The sequence below is a fragment of the Pelodiscus sinensis genome, chromosome 18 (genome assembly GCF_052426305.1).
Source record: "Pelodiscus sinensis isolate ZL-2025 chromosome 18, ASM5242630v1, whole genome shotgun sequence".
NCBI lineage: Eukaryota > Metazoa > Chordata > Testudines > Trionychidae > Pelodiscus > Pelodiscus sinensis.
The window spans coordinates 1,535,305-1,559,501 of NC_143069.1; the positions used below are offsets into that span (position 1 = coordinate 1,535,305).

The window sequence follows — 24,197 nt, forward strand, 5'->3', positions numbered from 1 at the left end:
GCCCAATGGGGCAGATCCCGGCCACCCTGGGCCCGGCGGGGCAGATCCCGGCCACCCTGGGGCCGGCGGGGCAGATCCCGGCTCCCCTGGGCCCGGCGGGGCAGATCCCGGCTCCCCTGGGCCCGGCGGGGCAGATCCCGGCACCCTGGGCCCGGCGGGGCAGATCCCGGCCACCCTGGGCCCGGCGGGGCAGATCCCGGCCACCCTGGGCCCGGCGGGGCAGATCCCGGCTCCCCTGGGCCCGGCGGGGCAGATCCCGGCTCCCCTGGGCCCGGCGGGGCAGATCCCGGCTCCCCTGGGCCCGGCGGGGCAGATCCCGGCTCCCTGGGCCCGGCAGGGCAGATCCCGGCGGGGCAGATCCCGGCCACCCTGGGCCCGGCGGGGCAGATCCCGGCTCCCCTGGGCCCGACGGGTCAGATCCCAGCTCCCTGGGCCCGGTGGGGCAGAGCTCCGGCTCCCCTGTGCCTGGCGGGGCAGATCCCGGCTCCCCTGTGCCCGGCGAGGCAGATCCTGGCTCCCCTGGGCCCGGCGGGGCAGATCCTGGCTCCCCTGGGCCCGGCGGGGCAGATCCCGGCTCCCTGGGCCCGGCGGGGCAGATCCCGGCTCCCTGGGCCCGGCGGGGCAGAGCTCCAGCCCCCCTGGGCCTGGCGGGGCAGATCCCGGCTCCCCTGTGCCTGGCGGGGCAGATCCCAGCTCCCTGGGCCCGGCGGGCCAGATCCCGGCCCCCCTGGGCCCGGCGGGGCAGATCCCGGCCCCCCTGGGCCCGGCGGGGCAGATCCCGGCCACCCTGGGCCCGGCGGGGCAGATCCCGGCTCCCCTGGGCCCGGCGGGGCAGATCCCGGCCACTCTGGGCCCGGCGGGGCAGATCCCGGCCACCCTGGGCCCGGCGGGGCAGATCCCGGCCACCCTGGGCCCGGCGGGGCAGATCCCGGCTCCCCTGGGCCCGGCGGGGCAGATCCCGGCTCCCTGGGCCCGGCGGGGCAGATCCCGGCTCCCTGGGCCCGGCGGGGCAGATCCCGGCTCCCTGGGCCCGGCGGGGCAGATCCCAGCCCCCCTGGGCCCGGCGGGGCAGATCCCGGCTCCCTGGGCCCGGCGGGGCAGATCCCGGCTCCCCTGGGCCCGGCGGGGCAGATCCCGGCCACCCTGGGCCCGGCGGGGCAGATCCCGGCTCCCTGGGCCCGGCGGGGCAGATCCCGGCTCCTCTGGGCCCGGCGGGGCAGATCCTGGCTCCCTGGGCCCGGCGGGGCAGAGCTCCGGCCCTGCCTTCATGCCCCGTGTGGTGCTGGGCCGGGATCGGCGCGATGGCTCCGCAAGGCCCCAGCCCGTGTGCGAAGCCTGCGGCTCAGCGACGGCGCGTGCGGCTCCCCAGGCATCGTGCCCCCGGGTTCCTGTTATTTGCCCTCTGCCCCCGGGGGCTGGGGGAGCCCTGGCCGGGCGGGGGGGTGACGTTTTGGGGCTTTTCCGCAGCCCGGCGGGCAGAGTCCTCCCGCGCCCCTGACTCCGGGACCAGGGGCGCTGCGGCGTCTCCTGCGCCTCCCCGGGCCGGCCCGAGAGCTGGGCCCAGGCCCCGGAGATGTGCAGGCGCCTGGCCCGGCGGGGGGGGGCTGGTGTCCCGCACGGTGACCCGCCCGGAGCATCCTGTCCAAGTGGCCGGTTTGTGTCCCCGGCGCTGCTCATGCTCCAGTCCCCCGCTGGGGGGCGCCGCAGGCTGCGCTGGGCGAGCCCCCCCCCCCCCCCCCCCCCCGCAATGTGTTCTCAAGTTTCCCCCGCCCCCTGCTAATGTATGTTAATTTATTCCTCTTCTGCCTTGTGTCATCTGGCAACTCCTTTCCCTCGGCGCCCAGCCCAGCCGCTCCTCAGATGTCCTGCGGGATCTTCTGCAAGTTCGCTGAAGGAATTTTCCTCCTTTCAAAAACAGAATCCTTGTGCTGGCCGGAGCAGGAATCGCCCCCGGAAAGCGACCGCCGCCGCTCTGACCCCAGCCAGCTCCGGCGCCGGCCTCCTCCCTCCTCGCAACTTTTTTTGGGGGCAACGGGGCAGCGAAAAGCCCGTCCCCGACAGCGGCGAAGCAGCCCCCGCCCTGCGCCACACCTCTGAGCCTGGGCTGGGAGCAGCCGCTTGGTCGATTTCAATCGCGCTGCAAAGGCAACGCCGCTTCCCAAATCCGGATCCGGACACCCACCCGCCGCTCTCCCCACAACACGCCCCGGCCGGTTTGGAGCGACGGTTCCCACGGAGCTGCCTGATTTCAGGGGCGCCCCTTCGAGCGCTTCCCATTTGGACCGGCGGCTCCCCCGGGGCTCCAGCGCCTTCTCCCTCCCCAGACGCCTGCGGCGCGGCCCGGTTCTGGACGGGTCGGCCTGTGGAGGAGTCGATCTCCCCGTCGGCGCAGCTGGGCTCCTGACGCCGAGTCCCTGCCCTCGGAGAGCCCCGTCGGCCCCACGTGGGGGATCTCGGAGAGCTCTCGCTTAGGGTGCGTGGGTCTCCCAGGGGCACCCCCGCTCCCCGCTGCCGAGCGTCTCCCCGGGGGCGCAGGGCAGGGCTCGGCGAGATGTTCACCTGGATGAAGAAGAACGAGAAGAAGACGCCCGAGGTGATCCACACGGTCACCGAGGGGCTGAAGAACCTCTACAAGAAGAAGCTGCTGCCGGTGGAGGAGTTCTACCGCTTCCACGACTTCCACTCGCCCGCCCTGGAGGACGCCGACTTCGACAACAAGCCCATGGTGCTGGTGGTGGGCCAGTACTCCACGGGGAAGACCACCTTCATCAAGTACCTGCTGGAGCAGGACATCCCGGGCAGCCGCATCGGGCCGGAGCCCACCACCGACTCCTTCATCGCCGTCATGCACGGCGAGAGCGAGGGCATCATCCCGGGCAACGCCCTCATCGTGGACCCCAAGAAACCCTTCCGCAAGCTCAACCCCTTCGGGAACACCTTCCTCAACCGGTGAGTGCGGCCTCGACCCCCGTCTGCCCGCGCGCAGCCCGGCGCGAGCCTCCCGCCACAGCCGCCTGGGCAGCACACAGCGAGCCAGGGCGGCTGGTCCTCCAGCGCCTTCCCACAATGCACCACGGCCAGCGCCAACCCGGGCCAGGCTACCACTGCCCGCCGAGGGTGACGGGTCCTCCAGCGCCTTCCCACAATGCACCACGGCCAGCGCCAACCCGGGCCAGGCTACCACTGCCCAGCAAGGGTGACTGGTCCTCCAGTGCCTTCCCACAATGCACCACGGCCAGCGCCAACCCGGGCCAGGCTACCACTGCCCAGCAAGGGTGACTGGTCCTCCAGCGCCCTCCCACAATGCACCACGGCCAGCGCCAACCCGGGCCAGGCCACCACTGCCCAGCAAGGGTGACTGGTCCTCCAGCGCCTTCCCACAATGCACCACGGCCAGCGCCAACCCGGGCCAGGCTACCACTGCCCAGCAAGGGTGACTGGTCCTCCAGTGCCTTCCCACAATGCACCACGGCCAGCACCAACCCGGGCCAGGCTACCACTACCAGCCGAGGGTGACGGGTCCTCCAGCGCCTTCCCACAATGCACCACGGCCAGCGCCAACCCGGGCCAGGCTACCACTGCCCAGCAAGGGTGACTGGTCCTCCAGCGCCTTCCCACAATGCACCACGGCCAGCGCCAACCCGGGCCAGGCTACCACTGCCCGCCGAGGGTGACGGGTCCTCCAGCGCCTTCCCACAATGCACCACGGCCAGCGCCAACCCGGGCCAGGCTACCACTGCCCAGCAAGGGTGACTGGTCCTCCAGCGCCCTCCCACAATGCACCACGGCCAGCGCCAACCCGGGCCAGGCCACCACTGCCCAGCAAGGGTGACTGGTCCTCCAGCGCCCTCCCACAATGCACCACGGCCAGCGCCAACCCGGGCCAGGCTACCACTGCCCGCCGAGGGTGACGGGTCCTCCAGCGCCTTCCCACAATGCACCACGGCCAGCGCCAACCCGGGCCAGGCTACCACTGCCCAGCAAGGGTGACTGGTCCTCCAGCGCCCTCCCACAATGCACCACGGCCACCGCCAACCCGGGCCAGGCTACCACTGCCCAGCAAGGGTGACTGGTCCTCCAGCGCCTTCCCACAATGCACCACGGCCACCGCCAACCCGGGCCAGGCTACCACTGCCCGCCGAGGGTGACGGGTCCTCCAGCGCCTTCCCACAATGCACCACGGCCAGCGCCAACCCGGGCCAGGCTACCACTACCCGCCGAGGGTGACGGGTCCTCCAGCGCCTTCCCACAATGCACCACGGCCACCGCCAACCCGGGCCAGGCTACCACTACCCGCCGAGGGTGATGGGTCCTCCAGCGCCTTCCCACAATGCACCACGGCCACCGCCAACTCTGATGCTCTGAGGGCCGCTAGTTGTCTGTTGCCCTCCCCCCGGGACCCTGCCCCCCAGCCTAGCCTTGCCCCTCTGTCTCGGCTCTGGCCCCCTCAGCCTGATAGTAAGGGGGCGGGGCAGGTTCCCGTGTGGCCTAGGGGGTGGGGTGCTTGCCTGGGGAGGACAGGGTGGTGGGTTCAAGTCCTGCCAGTATCATCAGGGTGCCCCTTTTCCCTCCCGCCCCACGGCCATCCTGCCTGTTCCTCAGGCTGCTTTCAGGGCGTCCCCCGGGCGAGGGGCCTCTGGAGCACCCTGCTGTCCTGCCGCCTGGCGTGACGGGCCGTGGTCTGGTCCGACGTGGCACCCAGCTCTTTCTCTCCCCCTCCCCTCTGTCCGGAGCTTAAGCAACGAGACTCTGCTTGGGAGAGAGCTACGGGCCAGCCTGCCCGAGGGGACGCGTCCGCTGACCCCCACGACTTGGACGGGGGCTCATGCCCGGAAGCTCGGGGGCTTACGTCCCTTATTAAACCAAACCCCTGGCGTGTGCGATGAACGGCCTCACGGCCCCCATTCCTCACCCCTGTGCAATTGGCCTTAGATCCTGTAGCAGGGAGTTCCACTGGCTCATGGCAGGCTGCCTGTCCTTTCATTGGTTCAAACAGCTGCCATTCAGAGTCAGGGGCGTCCCGTTGCCCTGGGGACAAGCTGGGGCCCGACCCCCTTGCCTGGCCGCTCAGCGTTTCCCTGCAGCCACCGCTGCTCCCAGCTCCGATCCCTCCAGCCGCTCCCCAGGGCAGAGCCTGGGGCCTCTTCACAGCCCAGCTCCGCCCTGCCCCTCCTCTGCCCTGGGCATCCTGGGGAGGGGAGAGGCCAGCGTGTCCCCTCCCGGGGTGGGGATCCTCTGCCCCATCTCTCCCTCCCAGGGCAGACCTCCTGGTCCCAGCCGGGGGAGTCCGGGGCCAAGTTTTGTATGTGTGTACATACATTGTTTGCTGTGTGTACATACAGTGTTCTCTGTCTGTGTACATGAATTGGTGTGTGTGTGTGTACATACATTGTTGTGTGCGTACATGCGTTCCCCGGTGTGTGTGGGGAGCACAGCGTTCCCAGCCCCCGCACAACCCCCCCCCCCCCCATTAGCCTGTGGGTGTGGGGCAGCCGGCCTGCGGGTTCCTGTGACTGAGTTTGGGGCTAAGCCACTGGCCCTGCTGGGGCAGCTTCTCCTCCTGAGCCTCCCCCCAGGCGGAGCTGCTCCTCCAGCGCGCCCCGAAGTGCGGCTGCCTCTGGGGTGGAGCACGGCAGTGCACAACCAGTCCCCTCCTATGGGCCTGCGCCTTTCCCAGATTCAGGGCAGGACCCTGGAGTCCGGGCTCCCAGCCCCCCTGCTGTAACCACTAGACCCCACACCCCTCCCTGACCCGAGGGAAGGACCCAGCAGTCTTGCCCCCTCCAGCTCTAACCACTAGACCCCACTTCCCCCCCCAGCACCAGGCAGAGAACCCAGGAGTCCTGGCTCCCAGCCCTGCTGCTGTAACCACTAGCCCCCACTCCTTCTGGGAAGTGGACATCCCTTGCCCCATCTGGCTCAGCCCTGCCTTGGCTTCCTGCCCCTGCCGTCCCCTGCCAGCGCCCGCTGGACACAGCTGCTCACTCCCGGCCCTGGGGCCAGCCTAGGACGTGGGATGACAAAGCGGGGGGGGGGGGCAGCCCCTGCAATGTGCGTCCTGGCTGGCGTGGGGGGGCTCGTGCACAGGGCCCCAGTTCCCACCCCTGTTCCCGGAGCCCAGCCAGGAGCTGAGGAATGCAGGGCCGGGGGGCCAGCCCCCTCCCCGCCCAGCTCCCTGGAAAGAAGGCGTCACAGCCCCAGCTGTGCGGCTGGCAGGGAGCCCCGGCTGGCCTCTTCCCCTGAGACGGCTGGTGGGAGGGGCCCAGGCCTGGCGAGCTCTGTTCAGGCTGGAGCTGGGGGGTGCAGGGGGCACACAGAGTGGGAGGGGAGGGGGCTCGGGGAAAGACCAGATCCCGAGGGTGGTGGGTTCAGGTTCTGGCTTTGTCCAAGATTCACTGGAAATTGCCTCGTGCCTCAATTTTCCTGTCTGCAACATGGGGATAATACATCTATGGGGCACTGCCTGTCACATTGAGTCTGGTGGTGCCCAGCCCCACGGGGCCCTGATCTCGGGGGGGTCTGGGGGCGCCAGGCCTGACGGGCCCTGATCTCGGGGGGGGTCTGGGCGGCGCCCGGCCCGACGGGCCCTGATCTCGGGGGGGTCTGGGGGGCGCCCGGCCTGACGGGCCCTGATCTCGGGGGGGTCTGGGGGCGCCCGGCCTGACGGGCCCTGATCTCGGGGGGTCTGGGGGGCGCCCGGCCTGACGGGGCCCTGATCTCGGGGGGGTCTGGGGGGCACCCGGCCCGACGGGCCCTGATCTCGGCCGGGGTCTGGGGGGGGGCTGGGGGGCGCCTGGCCCGACGGGCCCTGATCTCGGGGGGTCTGGGGGCGCCGGCCCGACGGGCCCTGATCTCGGGGGGGTCTGGGGGGCACCCGGCCCGACGGGCCCTGATCTCGGCCGGGGTCTGGGGGGCGCCTGGCCCGACGGGCCCTGATCTCAGGGGGGTCTGGGGGCGCCCGGCCCGACGGGCCCTGATCTCAGGGGGGTCTGGGGGGCGCCCGGCCCCATGGGGCCCTGGTCTCGACCGGGGTTTTCACTTGTCAAAGGTCCCCCCCCCCCCCCCCCCTTGTCCCCCCCCCCCCCGCTAAAGTGACTTGTGACCGAGCTAACACGCTGCTTTCCGGACACCAGGCCCACACGACCGGGTTCTGCGCCTGGGCTCTGCCCCCCGCCCAGGTCACCGCTACGCCCCGGGGCTTAGAGCGGGCCGGGAGCTTCACCCCCGCTGGGAATGAGCCGGAGCCCCCTGGCCACGCCCGGCTCAGCGGGGCCTGGCAGGGCTATTTTTAGTGCCGTGTTTCTATGGGACCGGCCCGACTTCCTCCGCCGCGCAGCCTTCGTAAACACGGGCCCTCCCCGCCAGCCCCCACTCGTGTGCCACGGCCCGGCTTCCTGCTGCTGCCGGGCCCCCCTCGGCCAGGCCGGAGAGCACGGGGCAGCGCCCGAGTCTTCTGCCCGGCCCGGCTCGCTCGGCCCCTCCCGGAGCCCCGCCGGCTGCTGCCTCCTGCGCCCTCCTCCTCTCCCCTCTCCCCTCCCGCCAGGCCCCTCTGCCCTGCAGCCTCTGGCTGGTGCCACGGCCCACGCTGGCACCCTGCCCTGCAAGCGCCCGCAGGCCACACGGGCAGACGGAGACTGTTTCCCACAGGCGTGAGATCAGGGCCCGTCGGGCCGGGCGCCCCCCAGACCCCCCCCCGAGATCAGGGCCTGTTGGGCCAGGCGCCCCCAGCCCCCCCCGAGATCAGGGCCCGTCGGGCCGGGCGCCCCCAGCCCCCCCGAGATCAGGGCCCGTCGGGCCAGGCGCCCCCAGACCCCCCCGAGATCAGGGCCCGTCGGGCCGGGCGCCCCCAGACCCCCCCCGAGATCAGGGCCTGTCGGGCCAGGCGCCCCCAGACCCCCCCCGAGATCAGGGCCCGTCGGGCCAGGCGCCCCCAGACCCCCCCAAGATCAGGGCCCGTCGGGCCAGGCGCCCCCAGACCCCCCCCGAGATCAGGGCCCGTCGGGCCTGGTGCCCCCAGACCCCCCCGAGATCAGGGCCCGTCGGGCCTGGTGCCCCCAGACCCCCCCGAGATCAGGGCCCGTCGGGCCTGGTGCCCCCAGACCCCCCCGAGATCAGGGCCCGTCGGGCCGGGCGCTCCCCGCCCCCCCCCCAGACCCCCCCGAGATCAGGGCCCGTCGGGCCGGGCGCCCCAGACCCCCCCGAGATCAGGGCCCGTCGGGCCGGGCGCCCCCAGGCCCCCCCCCGAGATCAGGGCCCGTCGGGCCGGGCGCCCCCAGGCCCCCCCCCCGAGATCAGGGCCCGTCGGGCCGGGCGCCCCCAGACCCCCCCCGAGATCAGGGCCCGTCGGGCCGGGCGCCCCCCCCAGGCCCCCCCCCGAGATCAGGGCCCGTCGGGCCGGGCGCCCCCAGACCCCCCCCGAGATCAGGGCCCGTCGGGCCAGGCGCCCCCAGACCCCCCTGAGATCAGGGCCCGTCGGGCCGGGCGCCCCCAGACCCCCCCCGAGATCAGGGCCCGTCGGGCCGGGCGCCCCCAGACCCCCCCGAGATCAGGGCCCTGGGGCCAGCGCTGCCCGGTGAGACGGCTCGGGCCTGGCAGTCCCAGTGTGACCAGACAAGGGCAGGGAGGGGACGTGGGGAGCAGCAGGGCGGAGACTGGCCCAGATCACAGGTCAGTGTCAGAGCCACACGTGGGATCCTGGCTCTGCGGGTGGGGCCCAAGCCACTAGGCCGCGCTGCCCCTCTACTGGCTGACATGCGGCTCATCCCTGCCCCCCTCTCCTGCCAGGTTCCAGTGCGCCCAGCTGCCCAACCAAGTCCTGGAGAGCATCAGCCTCATCGACACCCCGGGCATCCTGTCGGGAGCCAAGCAGCGCGTCAGCCGGGGTAAGGCAGGAGACTGGCTCGGTGACTTGGGGTCAGTGGCACGTGGGGCGCAGGAGCCAGCCGGTCCGGCCAGGACTCCTGGGCTCTGGCGCAGGGAGGGCAGTGGGGGCTAGTGGGTAGAGCAAGGCGGGCTGGGAGTTCTGTGGTGAAGCCCTTTGGACGTGTGTGTCTCCGTGCACCTCCGGCACCAGGGCCCGGTCACTGCCGAGCGGCGCGTGCCCCGGTCCCGCCCTGCCGAGCCCACACTTGGCTCTGGGGCCTGTTGCTACAGGAGCCAGGTCTGGGCCGGGGCATTTTTTCGCGGTGAGTCATCGTCCCAGGGTGAAACCAGCCCGTGTTGTAAGAATGTGCTTGGACGCACGGTTAGTGCGTGTCAGTTTGGGCATGTGTCTCCCTGGGACAAGGCGTACACCACGTGTGTGAGCACACGCCCATAGGCAAGGGTGTTTGCACACTCACAGGGCCGTGCGTGTGTACATCTGCATTTATGTGCATGCACGTGCCCGTGCGACGCACAGGGTGAGTGCCGGGTGCTTGTGTGATGTAGTGTGTGCATTTACCTGCAGGGTGGGGTATTGTGTGTGCTCTAACCACTAGGCTCCCTCCCCCTCCCAGAGCCAGGGCAAGACCCCAGCAGTCCTGGCTCCTAGCCCTGTTTTTGGACCATAAAACCTTGCTTTGATTATTATCTTCACCACCCTCCAGCAGCTGCCTTCCACCCCCGAGGTGGCTGCATTTCAGTCCTGCCTGAGGGCCAGCAGAGAGGAGGGGTCACTTCTCAGGGCTGTGTGTAAACAGGACCTGTGCCCCACCCCAGAGCTGGCTGCATCCCAGGACTGGGAGAGGGGTCCCTGTTACAACCCTCGTGTCCCACCCTAGAGCTGGCTGCATCCCAGGACCGGGAGAGGGGTCCCTGTTACAGCCCTCGTGCCCCACCCCAGAGCTGGCTGCATCCCAGGACCGGGAGGGGGTCCCTGTTACAGCCCTCGTGCCCCACCCCAGAGCTGGCTGCATCCCAGGACCGGGAGAGGGGTCCCTGTTACAGCCCTCGTGCCCCACCCCAGAGCTGGCTGCATCCCAGGACCGGGAGAGGGGTCCCTGTTACAGCCCTCGTGCCCCACCCCAGAGCTGGCTGCATCCCAGGACCGGGAGAGGGGTCCCTGTTACAGCCCTCGTGCCCCACCCCAGAGCTGGCTGCATCCCAGCAGCCGGGCGCAGGCCCGCTGTCAGTTTCTCAGCGCGCCCAGGCGCTCCTGGCAGCCCAGTCTGGGAGGGCCCCGGCCCTGCAGGAATGTGCCGCCAGCTGGGGGATCCCTGCCTGGAGGAACGGGGTGGGGGAGCGGCTGGGCTTTTCCCAAGTCTCCTGGGGCTTCCCCCCGCTCAGTCGCCATGGGGTCCTGCCAAGGGCGAGGGGCTCCCGGGGCCCGGTGAGGCAGCGGGAGGGGGCCCCGGCTGCTGGTACCAGGTGTCCCCGGGCGGCTCTGTGGCGCGGCAGCCCAAGGCCTGCAGGGAATCCAGGCCGGGGCGGTTCGGTGACCATCCTGCTGGGCTCAGGGCGCCCGGGGCTCTACTGCCGGCCGGGGGGCTAGTGCAGGGCCGGGGGCACAGCCGGGGAGGAAGGGCTGGCGGGGGCGGGGAGCCCCTGGCCGGGGAGGGGCAGGGTGACTGGAAAGCTCCGGGCCCTGCTTTGCGCCTCCCCCCAGCCCTTCCCAGGACCCCTGGCAGCCCAGCCAAGCCCTGGGGGTTTCTCCGTCCCCGCAGTGGGGCCCGGCTGGCTCGGCCTCGGATCGGCCTCGCGGCTTCCTTTTTTGGTGCGTCCCAGACACAGCGCCTGGCACGGCCGAGCTGGATCGAGGGCCGGAGGGGCGGGGGCTGGCTGGGGTCCAGCGGCGTCCGCAGCCAGGCCCTGGGGCTCCGGGGAGATCGGAGACACGGCTGCCCTCAGCGCCCCCTTCCACGGCACCCCCCGCTCAGCGCCCCCCGATCGACAGCATCCCCCCGCTCAGCGCCCCCGATCGACAGCATCCCCCCGCTCAGCACCCCCTTCCACGGCACCCCCTGCTCAGCGCCCCCGATCGACAGCATCCCCCCGCTCAGCGCCCCCCCGCTCAGCGCCCCCCGATCGACAGCATCCCCCCGCTCAGCGCCCCCTTCCACGGCACCCCCCGCTCAGCACCCCCCAATCAACAGCATCCCCCCGCTCAGCGCCCCCGATCGACAGCATCCCCCCGCTCAGCGCCCCCTTCCACGGCACCCCCCGCTCAGCACCCCCGATCGACAGCATCCCCCCGCTCAGCGCCCCCTTCCACAGCACCCCCCGCTCCCCCAATCAACAGCATCCCCCCGCTCAGCACCCCCCAATCAACAGCATCCCCCCGCTCAGTGCCCCCCCCGCTCAGCACCCCCCAATCAACAGCATCCCCCCGCTCAGCACCCCCCGATCGACAGCATCCCCCCGCTCAGCGCCCCCTTCCACGGCACCCCCCGCTCAGCACCCCCCGATCGACAGCATCCCCCCGCTCAGCGCCCCCGATCGACAGCATCCCCCCGCTCAGCGCCCCCTTCCACGGCACCCCCTGCTCAGCGCCCCCCGATCGACAGCATCCCCCAATCAACAGCATCCCCCCGCTCAGTGCCCCCCGATCGACAGCATCCCTCCGCTCAGCGCCCCCTTCCACGGCACCCCCCGCTCAGCGCCCCCTGATCGACAGCATCCCCCCGCTCAGCACCCCCCGATCGACAGCATCCCCCCGCTCAGCGCCCCCTTCCACGGCACCCCCCGCTCAGCGCCCCCCGATCGACAGCATCCCCCCGCTCAGCGCCCCCCGATCGACAGCATCCCCCCACTCAGCACCCCCCGATCGACAGCATCCCCCTGCTCAGCGCCCCTGATCGACAGCATCCCTCCACTCAGCGTCCCCTTCCACGGCACCCCTCGCTCAGCGCCCCCTGATCGACAGCATTCCCCGCTCAGCACCCCCCGATCGACAGCATCCCCCCGCTCAGCGTCCCCTTCCACGAGGCCGACGGGGCAGGACGAGGCCGACGGGGCAGGACGAGGCCAACAGGGGGCAGGATGAGGCAGGGCCGACAGGGGGCAGGGCGAGGCAGGGCCGACAGGGGGCAGGACGAGGCAGGGCCGACAGGGGGCAGGACGAGGCAGGGCCGACGGGGGGCAGGACGAGGCGGGGCCGACGGGGCAGGACGAGGAAGGGCCAACAGGGGGCAGGACGAGGCAGGGCCGACGGGGCAGGGCGAGGCCGACGGGGGGCAGGACGAGGCAGGGCCGACGGGGCAGGACGAGGCAGGGCCGACAGGGGGCAGGACGAGGAAGGGCCGACAGGGGGCAGGACGAGGCAGGGCCGACGGGGCAGGACGAGGAAGGGCCAACAGGGGGCAGGACGAGGCAGGGCCGACGGGGCAGGGCGAGGCAGGGCCTACGGGGCAGGGCGAGGCAGGGCCTACGGGGCAGGACGAGGCAGGGCCGACGGGGGGCAGGACGAGGCAGGGCCGACGGGGCAGGACGAGGCGGGGCCGACGGGGCAGGGCGAGGCAGGGCCTACGGGGCAGGGCGAGGCAGGGCCTACGGGGCAGGACGAGGCGGGGCCAACAGGGGGCAGGACGAGGCAGGGCCGACGGGGCAGGACGAGGCGGGGCCGACGGGGCAGGGCGAGGCAGGGCCGACGGGGCAGGGCGGGGCAGGGCCGACAGGGGGCAGGACGAGGAAGGGCCGACGGGGGGCAGGACGAGGCAGGGCCGACAGGGGGCAGGGCGAGGCAGGGCCGACGGGGCAGGGCGAGGCAGGGCCGACGGGGGGCAGGACGAGGAAGGGCCGACGGGGGGCAGGACGAGGAAGGGCCGACGGGGGGCAGGACGAGGCAGGGCCGACGGGGCAGGACGAGGCCGACAGGGGGCAGGACGAGGCCGACAGGGGGCAGGACGAGGCCGACAGGGGGCAGGGCGAGGCAGGGCCGACGGGGCAGGACGAGGCGGGGCCGACAGGGGGCAGGACGAGGCCGACAGGGGGCAGGACGAGGCCGACAGGGGGCAGGGCGAGGCAGGGCCGACAGGGGGCAGGGCGGGGCAGGGCCGACAGGGGGCAGGGCGGGGCAGGGCCGACGGGGCAGGGCGGGGCAGGGCCGACGGGGCAGGGCGAGGCAGGGCCGACGGGGCAGGGCGAGGCAGGGCTGACGGGGGCAGGACGAGGCCGGCGCGGGGCAGGGCGGGGCAGGGCCGACAGGGGGCAGGGCGGGGCAGGGCCGACAGGGGGCAGGACGAGGCGGGGCCGACAGGGGGCAGGACGAGGCGGGGCCGACAGGGGGCAGGACGAGGCAGGGCCGGCACGGGGCAGGGCGAGGCAGGGCCGACAGGGGGCAGGACGAGGCGGGGCCGACAGGGGGCAGGGCGAGGCAGGGCCGACGGGGCAGGGCGAGGCAGGGCCGACGGGGCAGGGCGAGGCAGGGCCGACAGGGGGCAGGGCGAGGCAGGGCCGACGGGGCAGGACGAGGCGGGGCCGACGGGGCAGGACGAGGCGGGGCCGACGGGGCAGGGCGAGGCAGGGCCGACAGGGGGCAGGGCGAGGCAGGGCCGACAGGGGGCAGGGCGAGGCAGGGCCGACGGGGCAGGACGAGGCGGGGCCGACGGGGCAGGACGAGGCAGGGCCGACGGGGCAGGACGAGGCAGGGCCGACGGGGCAGGACGAGGCAGGGCCGACAGGGGGCAGGGCGAGGCAGGGCCGATGGGGCAGGACGAGGCAGGGCCGACGGGGCAGGGCGAGGCAGGGCCGACGGGGCAGGACGAGGCAGGGCCGACAGGGGGCAGGGCGAGGCGGGGCCGACAGGGGGCAGGACGAGGCGGGGCCGACAGGGGGCAGGACGAGGCGGGGCCGACAGGGGGCAGGACGAGGAAGGGCCGACGGGGCAGGACGAGGCAGGGCCGACGGGGCAGGACGAGGCAGGGCCGACAGGGGGCAGGACGAGGCAGGGCCGACGGGGCAGGACGAGGCAGGGCCGACAGGGGGCAGGACGAGGAAGGGCCGACGGGGCAGGGCGAGGCAGGGCCGACGGGGCAGGGCGAGGCAGGGCCGACAGGGGGCAGGGCGAGGCAGGGCCGACAGGGGGCAGGGCGAGGCAGGGCCGACAGGGGGCAGGGCGAGGCGGGGCCGACGGGGCAGGACGAGGCGGGGCCGACGGGGCAGGACGAGGCGGGGCCGACGGGGCAGGGCGAGGCAGGGCCGACAGGGGGCAGGGCGAGGCAGGGCCGACAGGGGGCAGGGCGAGGCAGGGCCGACGGGGCAGGGCGAGGCAGGGCCGACAGGGGGCAGGGCGAGGCAGGGCCGACAGGGGGCAGGGCGAGGCAGGGCCGACGGGGCAGGGCGAGGCAGGGCCGACAGGGGGCAGGGCGAGGCAGGGCCGACGGGGCAGGACGAGGCGGGGCCGACGGGGCAGGACGAGGCAGGGCCGACGGGGCAGGACGAGGCAGGGCCGACGGGGCAGGACGAGGCAGGGCCGACAGGGGGCAGGGCGAGGCAGGGCCGATGGGGCAGGACGAGGCAGGGCCGACGGGGCAGGACGAGGCAGGGCCGACAGGGGGCAGGGCGAGGCGGGGCCGACAGGGGGCAGGACGAGGCAGGGCCGACAGGGGGCAGGACGAGGCGGGGCCGACAGGGGGCAGGACGAGGCAGGGCCGACAGGGGGCAGGACGAGGCGGGGCCGACAGGGGGCAGGACGAGGAAGGGCCGACGGGGCAGGACGAGGCAGGGCCGACAGGGGGCAGGACGAGGCGGGGCCGACGGGGCAGGACGAGGCAGGGCCGACAGGGGGCAGGACGAGGCAGGGCCGACGGGGCAGGACGAGGCAGGGCCGACAGGGGGCAGGACGAGGAAGGGCCGACGGGGCAGGACGAGGCAGGGCCGACGGGGGGCAGGACGAGGAAGGGCCGACGGGGCAGGGCGAGGCAGGGCCGACGGGGCAGGGCGAGGCAGGGCCGACAGGGGGCAGGACGAGGAAGGGCCGACGGGGCAGGGCGAGGCAGGGCCGACGGGGCAGGGCGAGGCAGGGCCGACAGGGGGCAGGACGAGGCAGGGCCGACAGGGGGCAGGACGAGGCGGGGCCGACAGGGGGCAGGACGAGGCGGGGCCGACAGGGGGCAGGGCGAGGCAGGGCCGACAGGGGGCAGGGCGAGGCGGGGCCGACGGGGCAGGGCGAGGCAGGGCCGACGGGGCAGGACGAGGCAGGGCCGACAGGGGGCAGGGCGAGGCAGGGCCGACAGGGGGCAGGGCGAGGCGGGGCCGACAGGGGGCAGGACGAGGCCGACGGGGCAGGACGAGGCAGGGCTGACAGGGGGCAGGACGAGGCAGGGCCGACGGGGCAGGGCGAGGCGGGGCCGACAGGGGGCAGGACGAGGCAGGGCCGACGGGGCAGGGCGAGGCGGGGCCGACAGGGCAGGACGAGGCGGGGCCGACAGGGGGCAGGACGAGGCCGACGGGGGGCAGGACGAGGCAGGGCCGGCGCGGGGCAGGACGAGGCCGACGGGGCAGGACGAGGCCGACGGGGGGCAGGACGAGGCAGGGCCGGCGCGGGGCAGGACGAGGCCGACGGGGCAGGACGAGGCCGACAGGGGGCAGGACGAGGCCGACAGGGGGCAGGACGAGGCGGGGCCGACGGGGCAGGACGAGGCAGCGCCCCGCCCGCCCTGAGCGCCCCGTGCCCGGCCCGCAGGCTACGACTTCCCGGCGGTGCTGCAGTGGTTCGCGGAGCGCGTGGACCGCATCGTCCTGCTCTTCGACGCCCACAAGCTGGAGATCTCGGACGAGTTCTCGGGGGCCATCCGGGCGCTGAAGGGCAACGAGGACAAGATCCGGGTGGTGCTGAACAAGGCCGACATGGTGGAGACGCAGCAGCTGATGCGGGTCTACGGGGCCCTGATGTGGTCGCTGGGCAAGGTGTTCAACACGCCCGAGGTGCTGCGCGTCTTCATCGGCTCCTTCTGGGCCCAGCCGCTGCTGGTGGCCGACAACCGGCGCCTCTTCGAGCTGGAGGAGCAGGACCTGTTCCAGGACATCCAGAACCTGCCCCGCAACGCCGCCCTGCGCAAGCTCAACGACCTGGTCAAGAGAGCCCGGCTGGTCAGGGTGAGCCGCGCGCGGGGCCCGGGGCAGGCAGCCGGCAGCCCCCCGCCCCCAGGAGCCACCCGGCCCGGCTCTCTCCCTGGCTCTGGGAGGGGAGCGGGGTCTAGTGGTTAGAGCAGGCTGGAGGGGGCCAGGACTCTGGGGCTCTCTCCCTGGCTCTGGGAGCGGAGTGGGGTCTAGTGGTTAGAGCAGGCTGGAGGGCGCCAGGACTCCAGGGCTCTCTCCCTGGCTCTGGGAGGGGAGTGGGGTCTAGTGGTTAGAGCAGGCTGGAGGGGGCCAGGACTCTGGGGCTCTCTCCCTGGCTCTGGCGGAGGAGCGGGGTCTAGTGGTTAGAGCGGGCTGGAGGGGGCCAGGACTCCAGGGCTCTCTCCCTGGCTCTGGGAGGGCAGTGGGGTCTAGCGGTTAGAACAGGCTGGAGGGGGCCAGGACTCCGGGGCTCTCTCCCTGGCTCTGGGAGGGGAGTGGGGTCTAGTGGTTAGAGTGGGCTGGAGGGGGCCAGGACTCTGGGGCTCTCTCCCTGGCTCTGGGAGGGGAGTGGGGTCTAGTGGTTAGAGCAGGCTGGAGGGCGCCAGGACTCTGGGGCTCTCTCCCTGGCTCTGGGAGGGGAGCGGGGTCTAGTGGTTAGAGTGGGCTGGAGGGGGCCAGGACTCTGGGGCTCTCTCCCTGGCTCTGGGAGGGGAGCGGGGTCTAGTGGTTAGAGTGGGCTGGAGGGGGCCAGGACTCCTGGGCTCTCTCCCTGGCTCTGGGAGCGGAGTGGGGTCTAGTGGTTAGAGCGGGCTGGAGGGGGCCAGGACTCTGGGGCTCTCTCCCTGGCTCTGGGAGGGGAGCGGGGTCTAGTGGTTAGAGCGGGCTGGAGGGGGCCAGGACTCTGGGGCTCTCTCTCTGGCTCTGGGAGGGGAGCGGGGTCTAGTGGTTAGAGCCGGCTGGAGGGGGCCAGGACTCCGGGGTTCTCTGCCTGGCTCTGGGAGGGGAGCGGGGTCTAGTGGTTAGAGCGGGCTGGAGGGGGCCAGGACTCCGGGATTCTCTGCCTTGCTGGGAGGGGAGCGGGGTCTAGTGGTTAGAGCCGGCTGGAGGGGGCCAGGACTCCTGGGCTCTCTCCCTGGCTCTGCGAGGGGAGTGGGGTCTAGTGGTTAGAGCGGGCTGGAGGGGGCCAGGACTCCGGGGTTCTCTGCCTGGCTCTGGGAGGGGAGCGGGGTCTAGTGGTTAGAGCGGGCTGGAGGGGGCCAGGACTCCGGGGTTCTCTGCCTGGCTCTGGGAGGGGAGCGGGGTCTAGTGGTTAGAGCGGGCTGGAGGGGGCCAGGACTCCGGGGCTCTCTCCCTGGCTCTGGGAGGGGAGTGGGGTCTAGTGGTTAGAGAGGGCTGGAGGGGGCCAGGACTCTGGGGCTCTCTGCCTGGCTCTGGGAGGGGAGCGGGGTCTAGTGGTTAGAGCGGGCTGGAGGGGGCCAGGACTCCGGGGCTCTCTGCCTGGCTCTGGGAGGGGAGCGGGGTCTAGTGGTTAGAGCGGGCTGGAGGGGGCCAGGACTCCGGGGCTCTCTGCCTGGCTCTGGGAGGGGAGCGGGGTCTAGTGGTTAGAGCGGGCTGGAGGGGGCCAGGACTCCGGGGCTCTCTCCCTGGCTCTGGGAGGGGAGTGGGGTCTAGTGGTTAGAGCGGGCTGGAGGGGGCCAGGACTCCGGGGCTCTCTGCCTTGCAGGGTGGGGGGAGATCTAGCATCAGAGACCCCCGGCTGCGCGGTTCGGGCCTTACAGTCTCGTGTAGCTGGTGGGCCCCATGGGCCGCGCCCCCCCCATGCATTTGGGGAGGTCTCCAAGGGCGGGTCTCAGGGCTGTGACCCTTGGGCAGCAGCTGGCTTCCCCCCCCCCACCTGGCCGTCCTGCCCTGAACAATGGCCTGTCCCCGGGGGTCAGGGCTGCAGGCCCCGCGCCCCACATCCTGCGCCTGGCTTCCTCTTTAAAGGCTTCAGCCGCTGTGAGCGAGGCCTGGCCCCGCCCCCCACGCCCCCCCCTGCCCTGTCAGGAACCCCCCATGGGACTCCCCCCTCCCGTCAGGCAAGGGAAACGGGGACCCCCCCCGGGCAGTGCCTGGGAAATGCCTGTGTCCCTAACAGCTTCTAACCCGGCGCCTCCATTTGGGGGGCAGCCCCCCCCCAGGGCTGCCCCCTCCCCCCCCAGGCCTGGAGCCCCCTCCCCCCCCAGTTCTTGCTTCAGCCAGAGCGGGCAGGGGGCCCTGGGACCAGAGGGCAGAACAGCGCCCCTGGAGGGGCGAGGCCCCGGGTCAGGGCAGCGCCCCCTGGAGGGGGGAGGCCCCGGGTCAGGACAGCGCCCCTGGAGGGGCGAGGCCCCGGGTCAGGGCAGCGCCCCTGGAGGGGGGGAGGCCCCGGGTCAGGGCAGCGCCCCTGGAGGGGGGGAGGCCCCGGGTCAGGACAGCGCCCCTGGAGGGGCGAGGCCCCGGGTCAGGGCAGCGCCCCTGGAGGGGAGAGGCCCCGGGTCAGGGCAGCGCCCCAGGAGGGGGGAGGCCCCGGGTCAGGGCAGCGCCCCTGGAGGGGGGAGGCCCCGGGTCAGGGCAGCGCCCCCTGGAGGGGGGAGGCCCCGGGTCAGGGCAGCGCCCCCTGGAGGGGGGAGGCCCCGGGTCAGGACAGCGCCCCTGGAGGGGGGGAGGCCCCGGGTCAGGGCAGCGCCCCCTGGAGGGGAAAGGCCCCGGGTCAGGGCAGCCCCCCTGGAGGGGGGAGGCCCCGGGTCAGGGCAGCGCCCCCTGGAGGGGGGAGGCCCCGGGTCAGGACAGCGCCCCTGGAGGGGGGAGGCCCCGGGTCAGGGCAGCGCCCCCTGGAGGGGGGAGGCCCCGGGTCAGGGCAGCCCCCCTGGAGGGGGGAGGCCCCGGGTCAGGGCAGCGCCCCTGGAGGGGGAGGCCCCGGGTCAGGGCAGCGCCCCTGGAGGGGGGAGGCCCCGGGTCAGGGCAGCGCCCCAGGAGGGGGGAGGCCCCGGGTCAGGGCAGCGCCCCTGGAGGGGGGAGGCCCCGGGTCAGGGCAGCGCCCCCTGGAGGGGAGAGGCCCCGGGTCAGGGCAGCGCCCCAGGAGGGGGGAGGCCCCGGGTCAGGACAGCGCCCCCAGGAGGGGGGAGGCCCCGGGTCAGGGCAGCGCCCCTGGAGGGGGAGGCCCCGGGTCAGGGCAGCGCCCCAGGAGGGGGGAGGCCCCGGGTCAGGGCAGCGCCCCTGGAGGGGGGAGGCCCCGGGTCAGGGCAGCGCCCCTGGAGGGGAGAGGCCCCGGGTCAGGACAGCGCCCCAGGAGGGGGGAGGCCCCGGGTCAGGGCAGCGCCCCCTGGAGGGGGGAGGCCCCGGGTCAGGGCAGCGCCCCAGGAGGGGGGAGGCCCCGGGTCAGGGCAGCGCCCCAGGAGGGGGGAGGCCCCGGGTCAGGGCAGCGCCCCAGGAGGGGGGAGGCCCCGGGTCAGGGCAGCGCCCCCTGGAGGGGGGAGGCCCCGGGTCAGGGCAGCGCCCCCTGGAGGGGGGAGGCCCCGGGTCAGGGCAGCGCCCCCTGGAGGGGCGAGGCCCCGGGTCAGGGCAGCGCCCCCTGGAGGGGGGAGGCCCCGGGTCAGGGCAGCGCCCCAGGAGGGGGGAGGCCCCGGGTCAGGGCAGCGCCCCCTGGAGGGGGGAGGCCCCGGGTCAGGGCAGCGCCCCAGGAGGGGGGAGGCCCCGGGTCAGGGCAGCGCCCCTGGTGGGTCCTCAATCCCCAGCCAGCCCCCCCACTCCCATCCTAAGAGGCTTTTGGAGCCGCCTGGGCGACGCTGCGGAGGAGTTTTAACGAGGCTCCTGCATGGCCCGAGAGGAAGCGGCAGATTGGCTCTCGCTGCCTCTTTCCCTCGCGCGCGGCCTTATCTTTTCCTGCCACCTGCTGCGCCGGCTCCCCGGGGCCCTTTGTGCGGCCCGGGCTCCCGAGTGGCAATTTCCTCCCGGCCACGGCCGGAGCCAGGGAACAGAACGTCCATGGCACAGCCGCCGAGACTTTCCACAGCCGGCCGCCAAGCCGGGACATCCCGCCCCTCAGCCCCGGGGCTCGCCCAGGGCAGGGCTGGCGGGGGCCAGCGTCCCATGGAGCTGAGAGCTTTGTCTGCCCCACCCCCCGTAACACAGCGGGGAAACTGAGGCCCAAAGGGGCTGAGTCACTTTCCTAAGAGTCACAGGAAGCTGGGCGGGTGCCGCCCCCGGCTGAGATCAGGTCCGGTTGTTCCAGGCACTCACCAACCAACTAGAGAGTGAGTTGGGAAACTGAGGCACGGAGCGGGACAGTGACTTGCCCTTGGTGGCCCAGCAGAGGCAGGAGTCCTGAGCCCCACCCCCCGGCTTGTGGCCACTAATTTGTGTGGGTTCGGCTTTCGAGCGGCCCTCTGAGAAGGCAGGACCCTGGGTGCCCCATACTCACCCTCGGGGCTGGAGGGGTTGTCTGCAGCTCCCTGCAGCCCCTGACCCTCTCCCATGGGTGGGGTCCGCTTCCTCACCCCCCAGCCTCTCCCAGGCGTTGGGGCGCAGAATATCCTGGCCCCCCCTCGCTCTGTAGCGGGAAGGCAGCTCAAGGCAGGGCCGGGGCCGTGAGGCGCAGAACGCAGGGGCTGGCGTGTGGATGGGGTAGGGCCAGGCCCATGCAGGTGCAGTGGTTAGTGCAAGAGTCCCTCTGCCTGCCCAGAGCTCACAGGCTACGCTCACCCCCGGCACGTTAGACAAGCGAGTTGGATTTGCCTTGTTAAATCCATCCCGTATCAATCAGACCCTCATGACTACCCCCCGCCTGGCCCTGAAACCCCCCTGCTCTACCCACTAGACCCCACTGCCCTCCCAAGGCAGGGGGGCAGGACCATGGCCCGGAGCCATGGAAGGAGCTGGGTTGGATTAGCCTGGGACAGAGGGAGGGGGAGCCAGAGCAGCTCCCTGCCCCGACCAACCTCTGCCCCAGACGGAGCCTTCCGGCCGAGCCAGCAAGGCTCAGGGTCAGTGCTGGGCCGGGCGGGCGGCAGGAAGAGCACGTTGGCCGGGAGCTGGCAGGGCCCAGGGGTGCCCCAGGGGAGCCATGCTGGGTGGGCAGTGGGGGAGGGTGATGCCAGGCTGGGGGTGGCCATGCTGGGCTGTGGGGGCGGGGAGGAAGGGGTGGGCTGTGGGGGAGGGGCCCCAGTGCCCAGCTGACCCCTCGGCCCCCCAGGTCCACGCCCACATCATCAGTCACCTGAAGAAGGAGATGCCCTCGGTGTTCGGGAAGGACACCAAGAAGAAGCACCTGATCGCCAAGCTGCCCGTCATCTTCGCCAAGATCCAGCTGGAGCATCACATCTCGCCCGGCGACTTCCCCGACTGCGCCAAGATGCAGGTGAGAGCCGGCCCCGCGCCACAGCGCCCCCTACAGCCGGCCTCGCGCCACAGCGCCCCCTACAGCCGGCCCCGCGTCACAGCCACCCCTACAGCCGGCCCCGCACCACAGCGCCCCCTACAGCCGGCCTCGCGCCACAGCGCCCCCTACAGCCGGCCCCGCGCCACAGCCACCTCTACAGCCGGCCCCGTGCCACAGCGCCCCTACAGCCGGCCCCGCGCCACAGCGCCCCCTATATCCGGCCCCGTGCCGCAGCACACCTAGTGCCCCCTACAGCTGGCCCTGCACCACAGCACCCTCTACATCTGGCCCCACACCACAGTGCCCCCTACTGTCGCAGGTGTGTGACTATGCTTGACTGCTGCATGTGTGGGGACTGACAGGCCAAGCTCAGCTGTGAGCAGGGGTGCCAGGCCAGTCTGGGCCTTGAGGTGCCAGACTGGACAATGTGGGAATTGCCAGGCTGGGCCAAGTTGGGCCATGGGGAGTGGGGTGCTGGGCGGGGGGGAGGAGTGCCAGGCCGGGCCGTAGGGAGTAGGTGCTAGGTTGGGCCATAGGGAGGGGTGCCCGGTCGGGCCGTAGGGAGGGGCGCCAGGCCAGGCGGTGGGGGGGGTACCAGGCCAGGCCGTGGGGGGGGCACCACGCTGGGTGGTGGGGGGGCGCCAGGCCGGGCCATAGGGAGTAGGTGCTAGGTTGGGCCGTAGGGAGGGGCGCCAGGCCAGGCGGTGGGGGGGGCACCACGCTGGGTGGTGGGGGGGCGCCAGGCCGGGCCGTGGGTAGGGGCGCCAGGCCGGGCGGTGGGGAGGGCGCCAGGCCGGGCGGTGGGGGGGCGCCAGGCCGGGCCATGCAGAGCGGGTGCCAGACCGGCTGTGCCGCCCCTAGGAGCTGCTGATGGTGCACGACTTCACCAAGTTCCACGGGCTGAAGCCGCGGCTGCTGGAGGCGCTGGACGAGATGCTGACGAGCGACATCGCCAAGCTGATGCCGCTGCTGCGCCAGGAGGAGCTGGAGACGCTGGAGGGCGGGGTGCAGGGCGGGGCCTTCGAGGGCTCCCGCGGCGGCCCCTTCGTGGAGGGCCTGGCCGAGGGGGCGGACGAGGGGGCGGACGAGGAGGGCTGGGTAGTGACCAAGGACAAGCCCAAGTACGACGAGATCTTCTACACGCTGGCGCCCATGGACGGGAAGCTGAGCGGCACCAAGGCCAAGAGCTGGATGGTCACCACCAAGCTGCCCAACTCGGTGCTGGGCCGCATCTGGAAGCTGAGCGACGTGGACCGGGACGGGATGCTGGACGACGAGGAGTTCGCCCTGGCCAGCCACCTCATCGAGGTCAAGCTGGAGGGGCACGGGCTGCCCGCCGACCTGCCCCGCCACCTGGTGCCGCCCTCCAAGCGCAGGCAGAAGGGCTCGGCCGAGTAGACGGGCCCCGGCCCCGCCCTGTGCCCCCGGGAAACGCCCCTCCCCCGCCCGAGCTCCCGGGAAACGCCCCTCCCCCGCCCCGGCCGAGCTCCCCGGGAAACGCCCCTCCCCCGCCCTGTGCCCCCGGGAAACGCCCCTCCCCCGCCCCGGCCGAGCTCCCCGGGAAACGCCCCTCCCCTGCCCTGTGCCCCCGGGAAATGCCCCTCCCCTGCCCTGTACCCCCGGGAAACGCCCCGCCCCGGCCGAGCTCCCCGGGAAACGCCCCTCCCCCGCCCTGTGCCCCCGGGAAACGCCCCTCCCCCGCCTTGTGCCCCCGGGATATGCCCCTCCCCCGCCCCGGGCCTGGCTGAGCTCCCCGGGAAATGCCCCTCCCTCACCCCATGCCAGGCCGAGCGGGATGGGGCCTTCATAGAATCATAGGACTGGAAGGGACCTCGAGAGGTCATCGAGTCCAGCCCCCCGCCCTCAAGGCAGGACCAAGCTCCGTCTACACCATCCCTGACAGATGTCTATCTAACCTGTTCTTAAATATCTCCAGAGAGGGAGATTCCACCACCTCCCTTGGCAATTTATTCCAATATTTGACCACCCTGACAGTTAGGAATTTTTTCCTAATGTCCAATCTAAACCTCCCCTACTGCACTTTAAGCCCATTACTCCTTGTCCTGTCCTCAGAAACCAAGAGGAACAAATTTTCTCCTTCCTCCTTGTGACACCCTTTTAGATATTTGAAAACCGCTCTCATGTCCCCCCTTAATCTTCTTTTTTCCAAACTAAACAAGCCCAGTTCATGCAGCCTGGCTTCATAGGTCATGTTCTCTAAACCTTTAATCATTCTTGTCGCTCTTCTCTGGACCCTTTCCAATTTCTCCACATCTTTCTTGAAATGTGGCGCCCAGAACTGGACACAGTACTCCAGCTGAGGCCTAACTAGTGCAGAGTAGAGCGGCAGAATGACTTCACGAGTTCATTTGTTCAAGTGGGAACAAATGGCCCCTGCGAGCCAGGCCCAGCCCCAGGCCCATGGCTGGCTGGGAGGGTCCTGTCCCCAGCGCGGGGGCAGATCGGCGGCGTGGCCAGGGCCGAACTAGAGCAGCCCTGCGGCCCCTCTGTGTTACGCCAGCCCCTCCCCCACCGCCTATCCAATTGCACCGGGGGGGCACCAGAGAATCAGGCCCTCCACTCCCCGTCCCTGGGGCAGGCAGTAGCTGTGGGACTGGGGGGTGCTCCCCACCACCCCTCCTCTCTCCGAGGCCAGCCTAGGAGCCTCGGGAGCCCCGGCCAATGTGGCTGGGAATCGGCCCGACCCTCCAACACCTCGAGGGGGCTTTTCCACGCAGTCGAACTGGCCAGCCCCGTGAGCGTCTGTCCGCCGCCTCCTCCATCCCGGCCTGTGTCCGTCTCCGTCCTGCTGCAATAAAGA

The 24,197-nt window shown here is 72.7% G+C and overlaps 1 protein-coding gene across 1 annotated transcript; it reads left to right on the top strand.

Moving 5' to 3' along the window:
* Nucleotides 1–1,811: 1,811 nt before the first annotated feature.
* Nucleotides 1,812–22,924, top strand: EHD2 (EH domain containing 2). The gene is made up of 5 exons (XM_075917986.2): nucleotides 1,812–2,949; nucleotides 8,785–8,882; nucleotides 15,602–16,014; nucleotides 21,191–21,355; nucleotides 22,238–22,924. Exons 1-5 carry the CDS (start codon nucleotides 2,552–2,554, stop codon nucleotides 22,772–22,774), a joined length of 1,611 nt encoding a protein of 536 aa, XP_075774101.1. The 5' UTR covers nucleotides 1,812–2,551; the 3' UTR covers nucleotides 22,775–22,924.
* The last annotated feature ends 1,273 nt before the right edge of the window (nucleotides 22,925–24,197 follow it).

Excerpts from the sequence above, each read along its gene's own strand:
- EHD2 (XM_075917986.2), top strand. The coding sequence starts at position 2,552 with ATGTTCACCTGGATGAAGAAGAACGAGAAGAAGACGCCCGAGGTGATC. Across the intron at positions 8,883-15,601 it reads CAAGCAGCGCGTCAGCCGGG|GCTACGACTTCCCGGCGGTG; the intron begins GTAAGGCAGGAG and ends CCCGGCCCGCAG. Across the intron at positions 16,015-21,190 it reads AGAGAGCCCGGCTGGTCAGG|GTCCACGCCCACATCATCAG; the intron begins GTGAGCCGCGCG and ends TCGGCCCCCCAG.